Source organism: Otolemur garnettii, unplaced genomic scaffold, assembly GCF_000181295.1.
Source record: "Otolemur garnettii isolate 467f Iridium unplaced genomic scaffold, OtoGar3 scaffold00095, whole genome shotgun sequence".
Classification (NCBI taxonomy): Eukaryota; Metazoa; Chordata; class Mammalia; order Primates; family Galagidae; genus Otolemur; species Otolemur garnettii.
In genome coordinates this window covers 2,304,846-2,322,445 of record NW_003852490.1, presented here as the reverse complement: position 1 = coordinate 2,322,445, position 17,600 = coordinate 2,304,846, and the positions used below count along the sequence as shown (strand labels likewise).

The window sequence follows — 17,600 nt, the reverse complement described above, 5'->3', positions numbered from 1 at the left end:
TGTCGAGGCCTTGCGCTGCTTGGGGAGAGGCCTGCACTAACAAACCGTAAGCACACCTCTTTTGTATTCTGTTTCCCCTTTAAAGACATTTGATGCCCCCACCGAAGAAAAGCCAACAGCAGCAAAGCCTGATGGAGAGCATGCAGCCCGGGAAGCCCAGCGACTGGGAGATTGAGGGCAGGAAGCATGAGAGGCCCGAGAGCCTGCTGGCGCCGGCGCAGTTTTGTGCGGCGGAGCAGGACGTGAAGGCGCTCGCCGGGCCCCTGCAGGCCATCCCGGAGATGGACTTCGAGCCCTCTCCCGCCGAGCCGCTCGGCAACGTGGAGCGCTCCCTCCGCGCCCCGGCCGAGCTCCTGCCCGACGCGCGCGGCTTCGTGCCCGCGGGCTACGAGGAGTTCGAATATGGCGGCGAGATCTTCGCTCTGCCCGCGCCCTACGACGAGGAGTCCTTCCAGGCGCCGACCCTCTTCGAGAACTGCTCGCCTGCCTCTTCCGAGTCCAGCCTGGACATCTGCTTCCTCCGGCCGGTCAGCTTCGCCATGGAGGCCGAGCGGCCCGAGCACCCAATGCAGCCGCTGCCCAAGAGCGCCACGTCGCCCGCGAGCAGCAGCGGCGCCTACAAGCTGGAGGCGGCGGCGCAGGCGCAGGCGCACGGCAAGGCCAAGCCGCTGAGCCGCTCGCTCAAGGAGTTCCCGCGCGCGCCGCCCCCGGAGGGCGTGGCCCCGCGCCTGTACAGCACGCGCAGCAGCAGCGGCGGCCGCGCGCCGCTCAAGTCCGAGCGCGCCGCGCAGCCGCACGGCCCGGCTGCCGTGGCCGCCGCCGCGCGCGGTGCGCCGCGGACCTTCTTCCCCCAACAGAGGTCCCAAAGCGAAAAACAGACCTATTTGGAAGTAAGGAGGGTAAAGTAAAACCGAAACGAAACCCACAGCACCGGCGGCCCCGGGCCTAGGTCTGCAGGGAGCAGCCCGAGCTCAACCAGCGTGGAGGGGAGCGGGCCAGGCTAGGCGCTCAGGGCAGGCGGGGCGCAGTCCGCGGGGCGCGGCTAAACAGAGGTAGAGCCCGGGGAAGTCCCTCCTCCCCCGAGTTACAGGCTGTGCCTCAATGGCCCTTAAAGGCGAGAGGTAGCGCCCGTTCTTCACTACCAGGACACAGGGCATGTCACACATATTCATGTCTGAGAGCAAAGAGCAGAGAAGACCTCAACCCTTTTATAGACGCTATGTCACACACGCACGCACACTGTTTTAAGGAGTTAGGGGCGATTTTTTTCCTGCTTAAGCTTGTGGCTCCTCAAGTTGTCCTTTTTTCAACGTGCTGAACACAAGTCCCAGGCCTTTTTCTTCCGCCTGGTAGATGCAAGTCCTGGTTTGAATGATCGCACTGGAAGGCGGTACCCCCGCCATACTGGTTTGGAGCCAGAGAGGAGACAGTTTGCCCTATCTCAAGTAGGTTGCCTAGGAAGTTGGCCGGAAAGCTAATTTCATTTCTGCTTACTGGAAAAAAGCGTTACATTAATTTGCAAACTCCATTGGGATAGAGACACCCCAAATAGTCACAAAAGCATTGACTAGAAAATATTTCCTTTAGCCCAAATAGTCACAAAAGCATTGACTAGAAAATATTTCCTTTTAGCCCGAGTTGAGGTATTTTGAGGTCGGAACCTTGGTATGGGCAAGCCTTGGGGGTATTCAAAGAGGTATTTAACTATGAATCCACCAAAGGGCTAATGGCTCCTGAGCACAAATACTTAATTTCTCTGTATGCCATTGAAACAGAGGCAATTTATTTTCTTTTCTCCTTTCTTGCCCTTCCCCTTCCTTTTCCCTTCCCTTTCCCTTCTCTTCCCCTTCCCTTCCCTCATTCTCTCCTCCCTGCCTCCCTTCTTTCATTACTTTTTTTGAGACAGGATTTTACTCTGTTGCTCAGACTAGAGTACCATGGTGTGACCCTAGCTCACAGCAACCTCAAACTCTTGGACTTATTGGAACCTCCTGTTTCAGCCTCCCAAGTAGCTGGGACTACAGGAGCCCACCATGACACTTGGCTAATTATTCTACTTTAGTAGGGATGGGATCTGGCTCTTGCTCAGCATGAGCTCAAGCAATCCTTGGCTTTGGCCTCCCAGAGAGCTAGAATTACAGGCATGAGCCCCAGCAACCCACCCAAAAGCAATTTCTGATTAAGCAGAGACTAACATGATACTTCCGACCTCTGGCACCACCCTTCCCTTTCAGCTGTTCTCATTTTCGAGTGAGAACAGATTGATAATCACTAACTCCTTTATTTTGTTAATCTTCCAGCAAACACTGAATGCTTGCCTTACACTAGGCTCTGTCCTAATTGCCAAGAATTCAGAAATAAAACAGTTTCTGTCCTCCAGGTACCCTGGCTTAGTATAGGAAGAAGACACTGAACACAGAATTAGCATAAAGTGTGGAAGCACATGAAGGGGTGTTTAAAACCTCTTGGGTGATGGTGGTCAGAAAAGGCCTTCTGAATACACTGAATTTTTGAGTTAGATTTTAAAAGCTCCCTAGAAGTTGGGTAGGGGAAGAGTGAGGTAGTGAAGCATGAAAAGAGGCTCTTCAGCATAAAACAGCAGGCTGATGCATTTCCTTTAGCAGATCGTGCCAGGTGGGAGTGGTGGAAATTTAGGCCAGAGGGATAGGAAAGGGCTAGATCATGAAGAGCTTGAAGGTTGCTGCCCACCTGGACTCCAGGAGTCAGTCTGTGTCTGGTACCCGCAGAGGGCAGAAACACAAGTGCGCTTAGCTAAAGTTATCCAGGTTCCCCGGGTTTCTCAGATTCTCTTCTGGCTCTGATTTACAACTCTGAACTTTATAAAATTCTCTTAGCCAAAAACTTCTTGGACAAATCAGTCTTAGGCATGTGTCAAGGTTAAAAAGTTATTAAGCAAGGAAAGTAGAAAGGAAGTGATAGTGTCAAAGGAACTGGGGCTAGACAGAGGTTTACATATAAAACCTTCTGATTAGTATAGTCCGTGCTGTCAAGGACACTTTCACATGTTCATAAAAAAATGTTTCTTTCTAGTTAGTAATGTGGAAAACTGGGGGTTCGGCAATTGGTAGGCAAAAACCATTAATTGGAAATAATTATCTGAGAAATTAGTGATGGAAATAATTATCTGAGAAACTAACAATGGGTAATACATTTGTGGTTGTTTACCAGACCTACCACACTTTGGTAAATGTTACACTAAGCCATGGAGATATTATCTCCGTGTTTTAGCTATGAATCTTGGTAGAATCTCAGAATTTCTAGATCTGCTACTACAACTCCAAGTTAATTTCTCAAACTTAAACCCCTATATTTCCTGAAAAAAATTCATCTTCATGCTCTGCTTCCCTATCGGCAAGCAATCACTCATCTAAGTCATGAAACTTTCATGGCATCATTGGTATGGTTTTTGCTTTGACTTCTTGGGTTCTTTTAAGGTTAATTAAAATTAAGCAGCTATTTTTAGATTGCTTTTAAATTGTAATTACCTCAAGGTAAATATTTTGTTCATAGAGTATGTAAATAGCTTGTATGCACATTAACACCCGTGTGTATATATATACACATACACACACACATCTGTTATTTGGTACATCTCACATTTAAAAAGAAACTAAAGAGTTCAAAAAAAGAAGAGTACACAAAAAAATACAGCTTTATTGTTACTTCATTTTACTTTTTTTTTTTTTTTTGAGACAGAGTCTTATTTGGTCAACCTGGATAGAGTGTTGTGGCATTATAGCTCACAGCAACCTCAAACTCCTGGGCTCGGGTGATCCTCTTGCCTCAGCCTCCCTAGTAGCTGAGACTACAGGCGCCTGCCATAATGCCCAGCTAGTTTTTCTATTTTTAGTAGAGATGGGGTCTCACTCTTGCTCAGCCTGGTCTTGAACTTCTCAGCTTAGGTGATCCACTTGCTTTGGCCTCCCAGAATATTAGGTCTTGAATTTTTTTTGAGACAGAGTCTCAAGCTCTGCCTCTGGGTAGAGTGCTGTGGCATTATAGCTCACAGCAACCTTCAATTCTTGGGCTCAAGTGATCCTCTTGCCTCAGTTTTTCTATTTTTAGTAGAAACGGGGTCCCTTCCAGAGTGTTAGTGTTACATGCATGAGCCACTGTGCCTGGCCACTTCATTTCACTTTATACTCCAAATACCATGGGTTAAGAATTACAGAATTGTATTAAAGGCATATTTGTAGATTGGAAATATTAGTTAACATTTACTTCTAAGTAGGTCTGACCTCTCAAAAACTCCTTCCCTCATTTATGTCTAAAATGGAGAGTTAGGAACATAAGTTTAAAACTAGAATTGCAATTAAGGAACTTTCTTAATTTATATAAAGAGAAACATCCTATGATTGGAGGGGATTATTACTGGTTTTCTAGCGAGACAGTGTTGGTGCCAAAACAAGAATTTAATTTTTATACTTTTAAAACATTAGTTAAACTTCTCATATCATATTCTGCTCTACACTATTTGCCTTTATTCAAAGAAAATACTATTCTTAGTAGAGAAGTATCCTCTTCCCACCTCCTGATTTTTCATTAGCCTAGGTTTGCTTAGTTGGGATTGAGCACCCACTGGTAGTCTTTTAGGGTGGGAAAGGAAAGTGACAAGGCTAAAAATTGTCCCATAGTCAGGATAGATAATAATTTTGGAAAAGGGTTTAAAAAATCCTTCTTTTGTGTTTTCAGGAGATGCATTTAGAAGACGCCACCAGATTCTGTCCAAAGGAAGAAAGAGAAAGTGAACAAACATCTTTCAGCGATCAAAATCCCAGGCAAGACCAGAAAGGGGGCTTTCGCAGCTCCTTCCGCAAGCTCTTTAAAAAGAAGTGAGTAGCCCTGAGACAAGACAGCATTGTAACTCATTTCCCTTTGGGCTAAGTCTTGAGGTTTTAACAGTAATAAGTATCAAGTAGCCTGGTCTCACACAACTGCTTCAAGTTCAGTGCCTGGTCCCAGTAGCCACGATTCCTACAGGGTGAAGGTGTTTCTCCTTGTAATCTCCTAGAATAGATGCAAACTTAGCCTTCTCCCCTGCCTCTTTTGTCTTTTGTTCCTCCTTCCTTGTCCCCAAAATCATGTATCCTGAAAGAAGTGGGCAGAAGAGGTCCCCTGGGACAGAAAGTAGTGACGTTCAAAGTCCTTTTGGACTGGGTGGAGTGGGACCACTATTGGAGTTGGGCGTAATGGGTGCTCCATCAGAATCTCCCACCTGTGCAAGGTTTTTCTAAGGGTATCTCAGCACTTCTGCCTTTAGGGGCCCCTCATCATCCTGGGTGCTAGTACACGTGGATTGGGACCTCTCCTAGTGTTTTCCCTGAACACATAGATTTGGCTTTGGCCCCACTGAAAAGTCACTTCAGTGGCATTTCCATATGCCATAGAAGGCAAAAACAAATCATTTTCCTTATGTGGTCTTTATGAGAGTCTAGGTCATTGTTGTCATATGAAACTTTACCTCCAGGCATTTTGGTCAGCACTGTCTTCCAGTCTGGGAGTCAGTGGCCAAAGTAACCCCCAAAGTAAAATGTAAAGAAGAGAGAAGTGACCATTAATGTTTGACCATAGAGAGGTTCACCAGTCCAACTTTTGCCTGCCTGAGAGATGCTATTTGTATCTCCACTGGTCCTTAGGCCTCCCACCCTCCATCCGAGAGAGATTTTCCCTGCTGTTCAGTTTCTTGGTAGAGGAGGCTCTTGCAGTGAGTTTTAAACAGCAAGTCTTTGTATTTTAATGGGTGGAAAAGTTAAAGAAAGGCATTATTGCTGTCTTTATAGAGTTGCTGATGAGCTAGGAAGCACAGGGAAATCACTTTCTCCTTGAAGGTAGAGGTTACTAGCTGATTTAGATAATGGTTTCCATGGAATAGTTGAGGGCAGGCCTGGAGTGGACATTTTTTATGATTTGTCTAATTCTCCTCTCATGAAGAGGCTGGTATCGAATGAAATGAGTGGGTCTCTTAAGGTTTGTGTCTGCCTGTTGTTACTGGAGGAGGGGAGGAGGAAGGAAGAACACCAGTTCTGTAATTAGCCACAGTCCTGCATCCTCTTTCACTTGGGCTAAGGCACCCAGAGCATGCACGTGTGCTTACTGCTGGACCCCTAAACCGCCTTTATTCAGGGGTTGAGGAATTAACAATTATATACCTCCTGCTAGGATCATAGACTTTGATCTTTCTTGGCACGGTGCCTACCTCTGTCAAGTTTGGGTAAGAGGGTATGGAAGCAGACAACTCCCAACCTTGGCATTTAGCTTCCTAGATCTTTCTAAGTACTCCAGAATCCTAAGGGCTCATGACTCACTGCTTGAGCCCTTTTCTTTTTCTTTCTTTTTTTTTTAAACTTTTTTTTTTTATTGTTGGGAGTTCATTGAGGGTTCAGAGAACCAGGTTACACTGATTGCATTTGTTAGGTAAAATGCCTCTTATGTCCTGCCTCCAAGAGGTGTGTCACCTTTCTTCTTTTTTTTTTTAAACTACAACATTCCCCAAACAAAACACCGCTTTTTGCACTTTACCATTTATAATGACTGGGTGCTGTCAGTTAGAAAACAGTGAACAATAGATCCAGGAAAATGCTCTGCCATGTACATAACACAGGAGTAGTTCTGTCCTCTGTGGATCCAGAAGGTGGAGCTAGGGGCAGTAAGTAAGAGGAAGAATTTCCTGGAAATACAGCTGCCTGGGAGTGGGTTCTCTTATGTAGAAGCTAGATGACTCTGTCAAGGGATGCTATGAAAGTGATTCCTGCACTGGTGGGAGATTGCTTAAGAAATCACCAGAGTCCTTTCTAGTGTGGGGATTTGCTTTATTTGTAGTTTGACTTTGTTGTAGCTTAATCTGAGTAATCACATTTTTTAATCACCTGAAACAAGAACCTATAATATGGCCTTGGAACCTATAATTTTAAAGCCCAATTTAAGAGCAAGATAAGACTAAGTTTTATTTTCCAGGCTCCCTATGGGCCTTGGTTAATGTGGAGGACTTGCTGTGGGCTCTCCACATCCATGTTGGCTAATTGCTTTCAGTCCTCTTGCAACTTCTAGGGATTCTCCTTAGGTGAAGGGCCAGTGGAGTCCCTTAGTCCTCTTGGCCTTTCTTGTAGGTCAGTTCCTCCTGCATCATTCATATTGCTGTCACCAGTACTGGCACTGTCCTTTGTATTTAAAATCTGAAGTGTTAATCTGAGTGGAAGTATGGTGGAGCCACACATGACTTTCTGGCAGGCTTTCCTGGATTTTTAGATCTGCCCCAGGACAGTCAGCACCATTAGGTGATTAGGGTGCCATGGGGCATTTGGGAACTTGGCATGGGATAAAGCAGCAGCTGAAGTAGCTTCTTCTGAGTGTTTTCATCTGAGGCCCATGGAAACATTATTCCACTATAATGTAGAGAGGAAGGGCAGGGAGCCCCAGTGCAGTGCAGGAAGGCATTTGGCTTTTAACTCAGATAAGAACACATAGTTCTTCTCATTCATTAAGCATTCTTTCTTATATGCATGTCCTATACAAGACACTTGAGTAGGAATTGTGAGTGACATGGTCCCAGCCATTACACAGGCACTTGTCCTCTGAAATCAGGCATGTGAATAATTATAGGAAGGAACCAGAAGAGATATTCAGCCTATTCTCCTCTTGCATATCAGGAGGTCAGGTTGGCCGCAAGCCCTGTGACTTTAAGATGTGGCTAATCCTAAGTACTGAAACCATTCTAGAGCCTAGCTTCACAGGTCTATGTGGGCCAGTGCCAGAAAAGCCACTTGTGTCATGTCTGGGGCTCACTGCCTCCCCCCCAGCAGCCCTCAGGAGGCTCATTCCTGTCTACACTCACACACTTTTTGTTCCATAGGGGCTTGTTTGGCTGGTGGCCCCACACACCCAGAATGCTGCTTCGGGATGAAGCTAGGCATGGAGCCAGATGCAGCAGAAAACCCGAGAAAGGGTTCTCTTCCCTCTGAGGCTGGGCGGGCCGAATGTTCATACCCACGAGGATTCAAAAGGGAGAGTCAAGTTGACATCATATAAAAAATCCTGAAAAATGCCCATGATATCTGGGGGCAAGGATGATCTGGTGATTGTTTCCATCTCAGGCACATTTTTCCTGGGTGGATGCCAAGTCACATGTCCCTGAAAGCTGCCCAGAATTGATCAGAATAAAGGCTCTATATCTTAAAGTTTGAAAATGTTAAGTGACTTTAAACATTTTAAATGAGGATTTCTAGAAGCTAGGAACAGACCCACTGTGATAGGCTGATGCTGGACTGAATACTTACCCTCCAGTCTTTGAGCAGGATGGAAGGCAAACTGTCTCATTCTAGAAGGATCTATATGAAGGATGTCAAAGACTTAAACTTAGATTATTCTGAGGCAAATGATACTTCATCTTTCTAAATAAGTCTTGCAGTTAGGTTAACAGGTATTCTCAATTGGGGGAATGGCAATGGAGAAGATCACTTAGCAGTAGGGAATGTAGATGGTACTCTCTGTTTTTAGCCTCAAATTTGGGGGAGTTGAAGATAAAGAATATGGCCTCCAAATGACTAAATCTACTTCCTCATCTATTCTCTTCCCCTTTAGCACTTTATAACTTATATGCTGTCACCCCCCCTCCTCCTACCAATCACGTCACAATCTGTTTTCTTAATTACACACACAGAGGACTTCTACAGAGCCCCTGCCCCGTAATTGAATGATCAGTGAATCTTCTTCGTTGGTTTCCTCCCTGTTTGATATATCCCCAGCCTGGGCTATGGAACAGACCACATAATAGAAAGCTGCTAAAGAATCAATTGTTACTTTTATCCTCACCTTCTTCTCTATCTCCTTAAAGCCCATATCAACTCTCTCCCATATTTTTATCCACTTTGGAGCCCTCTCTCATTTTTCATTTTCAATATAACTTTAAATTTGAAGGTGATAGTTGAAGGAATAAACATTTTAGATTGCTTAACCCTGATCACAAAAGTTTCTCAGTAAGCCGTCTGGAATCAGTTACTAAGTTCAGGGTCTTCAGTGTACTAAGTTCCTTCCGGCACAAAAGACATAAAAGAAGTAGTCCTGTTCCTTAGGAGCTTACAGTTCAATGTAAAGGTAACTTAGTTGCAAGATACAGCATAGCACGTTGTAAGCGCTCAACAAATATTTATTAAATGAGAGCTTACTTGCTGTGAGCTCTCCACATCCATGTTGGCTAATTGCCTTTAGGCCTCTTGCAACTTTTCGGGGTTCTCCTTAGATGAAGGGCCAATGGAGTCCCTTAGTCCTTTTGGCCTTTCTCATAGGTCAGTTCCTCCTGCATTAGTCATATTGCTGTCACCAATACTGGCACTGTCCTTTGTATTTAAAATCTGAAGTATTATCTGAGTGGAAGGAGGAGCCACACAGGGCTGTTGATTTGATTACCAAGGCTGACTGGTTTGGTGACAGGGTGGGTGTTCCCTGTTCCCTTACTTCTTGAGACATATACACGTCTCCTAAAGCTTTTAGGAGGATGGTCTTTGCAATGGGCAAACCAGCCCTTCTTAAGTCAAAGGATTCACTAGCACTGGATTTCACTCCTTGTACATCCATAGCAATAGACAAGCTCTCAAGGTTTATTGTAGCAAATATAGACTGGTATGACCAGTCTCTAAAACTTATTATTTTCTTTGTCTCTGTTATTTGGAAGGCAGGTTAGCAACAGGTCTGTTGTCTTTTCCTCTTTCCATCAATTGCTTGGATGACTGTGTCAGAATTTGCTGGCAGCCATTGTGCCCTTCCCCAGCGAGGATTTGCCTGCTTGTCCCTGTAGCTTCTGTGCAGATCTGCGCCGCAGTCCACCAGAATAGCTCTAGGAGCTCAAAACCCTTTTGTGTTTTATAGAGAAAGGGAATAAAAACAAATATTCTGGGGGCCGGGCGTGGTGGCTCATGCCTGTAATCCCAGCACTCTGGGAGGCCGAGGTGGGTGGATTGCCTGAGCTCACAGGTTCAAGACCAGCCTGAGCCAGAGCTAGACCTCCTCTCTAAAAATAGCCAGGCATTGTGGTGGATGCCTATAGTCCCAGCCACTTGGGAGGTTAAGGCAAGAGAATCATTTGAGCCCAAGAGTCTGAGGTTGCTGTGAGCTGTGACACATGGCACTCTACTGGGGGGCAACAAGGTGAGATTCTGTCTCAAAAAAAAAAAGCAAATATTCTGGCCCTTTCTCCTAGATTCTGTGGATTATTTTCTAGTAATTCAAGTATACATTACTGCAAGAGCCACACCTTTGGAAGAGTCCAGGGGTGGCCATAAACCACATAAGCATTATAAGGAGGTCAGTTAAAGTTATCTTTAAAGGAAGAAATGAGCTATTAGTCAGCTTCAGTAGAATGCTGGATTTCAAAAAGGATTAACAAGTTAGCCATTAGTTAATTAATAATATCAAGAAATACAGAGAAGTTTAGATATTGGAGACACAAGGAAGGTATAATTTGTGAGGAGAGCAGTTAAAAAAGCAAAAAATTAAGCTGAGTGTATGGACTTTGAAAACTAGACAGGGCGATTTTGGCATTTGTTTCAGAAATGGGAACGCAACTGGTGAAGATTTCTGTGGTCCTTGGGGCTGGTGGTGACATCAAAGTTTTCCCATTTCCAGGTAAACACTAAAACAGTTGCATGTTGGAACCATCAAAGTGTGACATGTTGGGTTTTGAAGAGATCAGAGGTAGCTAAGAGGGGGAACGTGAGGTGAAGAAGATTTCAAGTTTTTACTAATGACTTTCTGATGACTGTCATGTGGAAGAACAGTCAGAAGAAACAGCAGCCCAATTCAAATATCGTTCCCGGCTTCCTGTCCCTAAAACTGTAGGCATTGCTAGCCTTAGGAATTATAGAAGATACAGGGAAAGAATGAAATGGTCAAAATACATCTTCATAACAAATTTTGGGCACAACTATACTAAGCAGGGGTGATTTGAACTGGAGGTAGGTGGGAGTTTTGAGAGCTGAGAGAAGGTCTGGAGCTTTATAGGGTGGGGCATGTGGAGGCTATTGCAAGGGAGAGTGCAGGGGGGTAACTGAAAAGGAAGAGACCCTCACCCTATCCGGATAGCATCCTGCTTGATGCATACCAAGATGTACTAGAGTTGAGAGAGAGTAGTTTTTCCTTTTTGCACTGGGAGGTAGAGAGAAAAAGTGCTTCTTCCCTACCAGAAATAGAAAGCTGGTAAGCACCTATGGCTTTATCTGTGACATCAAATATCAGGGTGAAAAGTGAAAATATCTAGCCAGTCATCAGGTTTCCAGACATCAGGATGTTAGTCTTTGTGTGGATCTAACTTCTTTCCTTGAATAATGTACAAAGGTACATTTGAATTCTGCCTGATTAAATCAGTAAACTACAGAGTCATAAGTAACTTATCCAGTAACAATTAGGACTCAACAACAGTGTACGAGAACTACAGTGAAAGCATGGAAGCCGTTTATCCTTCTTTTGTGGCTAGCAGAAGCATACCTGACTCAGCCTCAGTAAATGGAGAACTTGTTCAGTGTGTAGGAGCTTTGGACAAAGAACTTCATGCCTAACGTCACTTTCATAAAACATGCATGAGGTTTTTTGATATTGGTTCTTAGTGTCTGGGCCAGTTTTACCCATTCTAGCTCAGAGTGTAAGCTAGCCTAAGGGCCCCAGTCTAGCTTATCAGAGGTTATTTCCAGAAAGCCTCCTCCCTCCAGGGACTTCTGAACAGACTGGAAAAGGTGCAGAGCTGGAATGGATTACCCCAACTGGCTTATCCAAGATAAAGGAAGAAAGCAGCCTGGACTGGGGACTCAAATGGACTGATTTGAGTTGTTGACTCTTGGTTGGTCTTGGTCTCCTCTGTGGTGCTTGAGATTATAGTATCTCTTAAATCTGATTACTGTACTCATTTCTGCATTCTACCAAATGTAGCATATATGTGTGGTTGGCTTTAATAAATCTTTCACTTAAAAATGAAAACAAGCAAAAGCAAGAGTTTGTAATGTAATGGCAAATTCAGTAAAGGCCCTTGATAACGTTAAGAACAATGAATTCCATCCACTTTAATTTAAGGGTCTTGGTAATTTGTGGAGTTGTTACTTCATTGAATCAAAAATAGGATTTCTTGAATTATCTGAACTTTTATTCCTTGTTACAATGTTATTACACAATATCTTACACTGACATTTACAGTTGTCACAGTTGTCCCCTTAAAGGCTTAGAAAGATATTCTCTTTATGCTGGATGCAAGTCTTAGACGCAAGTCTTAGATACACATGTCCTGAGTCATGAAATTCAAGGGAATAAAAATTATTCCAGATCTAGGAAGCAACTGTTTTACAAATGCAAAACAATTTGGATAGATAAAATATTTGAAAACAATTAAAACCAAATCAACCTGTACTTTATCTGTGTGCTGAGATTTTAGGTCCAGTGGATCAGAATACAGGGAAAAAACTAATGAGAATCCCTCAATGGATCCTTCACCCACCAAACAAGATTTCTTCAGAAACCGACTTGCTCTTGCAAATGACCTTGACCAAGGAACAGCTGTGTAAAACATACTTAAAGTTGTATTGTCAAGTGGTAAGATGAGGATAAAAAGCTTGTATATATATGTGTAGGAATATATATATATATATATCTATGTATAAATCCCTAAGGAAAACGAATATAAATACATACGAAACTAAATCAGCATAAAACATTAAAGAGATGAAGATTAGTCTATGGTTAATAGACTTTTTGGCTTTTTGAATGCCAACACTTGGGAAAAGGGAAGTGAAGACTTTTCATATCATTACAGAAAAATACAGTAGATTTGAAGGAAAATAAATGTAAGAATGAAAACTTCCACTTTGGAGTCCTTCCCTGAGCATAACGTTGAACTTGTTCATATTTAACATGGGTGTGAATTTTATGCTTCATAGGCGTTTAACATATTAATTCATCCCAGTGTTCTTAGGCTAATCTACATTGTTAGGGCTCAGTTCTGTCTTGTTCTATATCCTTTAGAAACCCGAACATCCCTGAAGGCAAAGTATTAATTAATGACTATATTTTATGTGTTGTAAATCTGAGTCATGGTGAATTTGTGGTTAAATCATGAAACAGAAGGTTAAAAACACATTGATCTCTAAACTTGTTCTAGTTATGGAAATGAGTAAAGGGAAAAAGGATTTTGTAGACAGTAGGTTGAAGAGAAGGGCCAAGAAGCATTTTGCCTTATGTGGGTTGTGCTGAGGATAGAAACAGTCCAGAGTTGTGTTTTATTGAGTACTCAATATTCAAGGTCCACTAGTGAACTTGAGTGTCGTGTCACGCATCCTCATGACTAGATGGAATAGGGAAAAAGCCTGATTTAGCCCCACCTTCTTAAAAATGCCTCTCTAAAGCAGGTGGCAGCAGCATCATGAATGGCTCACACACAGTGGTTGCTACAGACACTAAGTCAGAAAGAAAATTCAGGCTTGTGGTTCCTGTTTTCCAGAAGCAGCTCCTTAAGAATCAAAGCTCTACTAGCTCAGATAGAGGAATCAAATTGTAAGGAGACCTGCTTGGCTCAGGGGCAATAAAATGTGCTCTGTTTCCACATGGATATGTCCAAGATAGTCAGTATCCTTGATGCGCCTCAAACATCAGATTCATAGAAAAAAAAATTTAGGTTTAAACAATTTGTCTTTATTCACAGGCAGTTACCTATATTAAATTAGGGGTATTTTCTCTTTATTTAGAATCTTGGTATTCTAACTGACTTCTTCAGAAACTGTTTCTATGTTCGTGTACTTTGATAAAATAGGCAAAGTTTCACTTCTAAATCTTAAAAAGTTTTCTTGTCTTTGTTCAATGACTAATTAGTAGCTCATGCATTAGCATTTCGAATAGGTGTTCTGTAACAAGTATAGGATCACTGCCAAGTTTTTGCAGTTTCTAATCGTTTCATTTACCTGGAATTAATGAATTCATTTGAAATTAGATTTTTCTTTATTATCAAGCCAAAGTTTTTGGGCAGTACTTGAAAGTACATTGCCAAGTTGATTGGACACGGAGAATGAAGTCACAACCCCTTAAATAAAATGTAAACAATAAAATTCCTTTTCCCCTTCATATTCTGTTTATCATAAAAATGATCATACTTGAAAGATACCAAAACTATCACACACCTCCCAAATTTCATTTTGATAGCATCAGCTGAAAAATCTTGACGGTACAGCTGTAGCACATCAATTTAGTTGTATTTTTATGAAACTATCTACTGTCTGAGTCCCTGTCACCCACTCTCTGGATTTTTCTGGTAGCTGGCTGCCTTCAGGCACGCTCTGCTCCCATCTATTCCACATGTCTCTAACATTGTCAGTATTGCCAAATACTGCTTTGTGTGAAACTCTTCAAATGTCTTGTCTGTAGTCAAATTCCAAATTCCTCCACTTGACATTCCAAGTTCCTTCTCTCTAGTATGGCTCCAAGTTTTCCTTCTGGGTACCATCTTATCCTTTGCAGTCATAGGTGAACCAACAGTGCTACTAAACTGGGCATTTACTGTTTTCCAGTAAGCCACAGAGACGTAGCCAGGCTCATTCTTGCTTCATGCCTTTTTTGTAGTTTAAGCCTCTTCATATTTTTGTGACCTTTTGTGGCATAACTTGTTTACCTTTTGATGTATTTGTCTTATCTTCCCAGAAAGAATGTAAGTCCCCTCAACAGCAAGAGCTGTATCTTATCTTTGTTTATTCTCTTCTATCTCTAGAACCATACATAGTAGGTGCCCAGTACTAACAGTGGTGCTGTAATAGGTAGAGGGCTACAGAAAATAATTTCTACTCTTAATTTGACAAGGAGCTTTTAGGGTTGTCCCTTAACCTCCCTGCCTTTCATTTTCTTTTTCTTTTTTTTTTTTTGAGACAGGGCCTCAAGCTGTCCCCCTGGGTAGAGGGCCATGGCATCACAGCTCACAGTAACCTCCAACTCCTGGGCTTAAGTGAGTCTCCTGCCTCAGTGTCCCAAGTAGCTGGGACCACAGGCGCCCGCCACAACGCCCAGCTATTTTTTGGTTGCAGCCGTCATTGTTTTGGCAGGCCCAGGCTAGATTCAAACCTGCCACCTTAGGTGTATGTGGCTGGCGCCTTAGCCACTTGAGCCACAGGCACTGAGCACCTTTCATTTTCTTAAAGAAAAAAATATCAATCACAAGGAAAATAAAATATAATGTCTTCAGAAGCAGTTAAAGGCAACTTTCACAGCATCTAGCATTAGAAAACATCTCTCCAATTAAAAAAAATGTTTTTTGTCCTGGATCATTTTATAATCTTTCTAGGTGGTACTGTAAATTGCCAGGGTAGAGAGTTGTCTTTAGTGATATATATAGATGATATGTAAGGTTGCATTAGGGATGAAGTTAGGGTGGGAAAGAGCTTGACAATTGCTGCATCTCAACCCTCTGGAAGGGTGCCATTCACGGGGACACTTCATCCAGAATTTAAGTGGATATTTTTGCACAGGTTAGGAGTTGCAATAGTCCCCTTCTGCAGCCTTGATCTGTATACAAGACCAAGCAAGGACTGTACTGCTGCTGTGACTACAGAATTAGAACCTCTGAGAACCAGGGATTTGTGGACCAAAACTCTAGAATTCTCTCCAGGGAGCTATTTCATCTTCTAACATATAGTTTAAACTAGTCTAGAACTTGAAACTAGAATATTTTGAACAGTGTTTTCTACAGTACATCTCTCATTTCCTTGCTGCCTTCAAGTCTTTATGCATGTCATCTCCATGAGGGCACTTGTAAAAATGCAGATTCTTGGGGACTATGCCAGTCCCACTGTATTAGAATATGTGAGGGTAGGTTCCAAGAATATGCATTTTAAATGCAGTCATGCAGTTCTCTGGCCCACTGAAATTTTAGAGCCTCTACCACTTTGACCACTGGTTCTCAGCCTTCTTAATTGCTGCGTTGTTACAAATGGAAAAAAAGGGTTGCAACCCACAGGTTGAGAACCGCTGACTTAGACCAGTAAATGATACCAAGTTGCAATACTCATATTCTATTCATAGACTGAATTTTAAGACAGAGTGAAGAACTGATTGTACTTACCTTGAGATACAGAAGACTAAGAGTTCATTGACATCTAAGTGAATATTTTTATATTCTTGAATTTATCATCTGTTAAGAGTTTATTATGATATACAGTTAAGATTTTGATTAGAAATATACAAACACTGCTTTTTATAAACTGGTAAAAATGATTGTATATTCCAGATAATTGCATGCACTTAGAAAAGAGACAAATTGATTGTCCTATATTAAGTTGTATAATAAAATTAAGTTTAGTTTTCAGACTAAACTTTTTCTTGAAACATCACCATGAACAAACTTTCCTCCTGAGCCTGAAACTACAGTGCTTTGGGGACAATTGGGATTCTTTATCTCATCCTGGAAGTTGATTTAAAGATGTGAGTGTGACACTCTCGGTGTCCTGGTAGTTATGCCAGGGAGTCTTCCATGAGTGGAAGTGTTAGGAGAAAAGATTGGTGAGATACCAGTTTTTGAAAAAAGGACACAGGTTAAAAGAAGGTTGAGAAAACTGATGGAGACCCATAATTATAAGGGAAAACAGAAATTGATGTGATACCAGAACTGAGTTTTAAACATATGAATTAGGCAATGTTAAAAATATTTTTTTGAGAAGTTGTTAGATATTCAGAATAGTTAAGATTTTTATGCCCAAAGCAAATAACTTTAATTTTCCAAAATGTGTTGTTTTTCAGAAGCTTAGCACATTATTTTTAATAAGTCATCTAAACTTTTCCTTATCTACAAAATAGAAACATTTTTATTACTTCTTTCCTTATTCCTTTTGGAGATACAGTAGCTTTAAATGCTCTTAATTCTTAGCAGGAAAAATGAATGTGTTTGGTTTCTTGCCTGTCTGTCTGAAGATAGTGGGATCTCCTGTAAAGGACTGTTAGTGAGTAGCATCTGTGCTTGTGAGTGGATTGTTTTCACTTGGCACTAGATCGCATCCCCTCTCCTCTTCAACTATTACAATCTTCCTTTTCAGCTGGGCAACTCTTCATACAAAAACATGCTTTTATTTCTCCCACCTTCAAAGCGAAAATGAAAATCCTCTCTTGATGGTTCTAACTATACTCCAGCACTCTGCTTCCATTTATTGTAAAACTTGAAAGAGGAAAGTGGTCTGGGTCTCCTCTTGCCATTTTTTATTAAACTCACTAGGCACAGGCTTTGCCCATAACACTCAACTGAGCTACTATGTCAAGATTACAGTGATTTTATATTGATGAATGATCCATTCTCAGTCATCATCTCACTCTCATGTCAAAGTCACGTCGTCCTTCTGAAATCATTGCCTTACTAGGCCTCATGCACACAACATACTCCTTGTTCTCGTTTTCTTTGTTGGCAATTCCTTCTTAGCCTATTTGCTGGTTCCCTTTCCTCCCTTTTTTCTATTTTAGAGATGGAGCCTCACTATGTTGCCCAGGCTGGAGTGCAGTGCTAGTCACAGGTGTGATCACAGCACACTATAGCCTGGAACTTACAAGCCATCCTCCTGCCTCAGCCTCCAAAGTAGCTGGGA

The 17,600-nt window shown here is 42.4% G+C and overlaps 1 protein-coding gene across 1 annotated transcript in view; it reads left to right on the top strand.

Moving 5' to 3' along the window:
* The window catches only part of ARHGEF33 (Rho guanine nucleotide exchange factor 33), a 58,728-nt gene extending 44,641 nt beyond the window's left edge, over nucleotides 1-14,087 (top strand). The window contains exons 14-16 of the mRNA XM_003795670.2: nucleotides 86-899; nucleotides 4,714-4,853; nucleotides 12,431-14,087. Of these exons, the coding sequence (XP_003795718.1) occupies nucleotides 86-899; nucleotides 4,714-4,853; nucleotides 12,431-12,560 (1,084 nt within the window). The 3' untranslated portion in view covers nucleotides 12,561-14,087. The remainder of the gene's footprint in view (nucleotides 1-85; nucleotides 900-4,713; nucleotides 4,854-12,430) is intronic.
* Nucleotides 14,088-17,600: the final 3,513 nt, after the last annotated feature.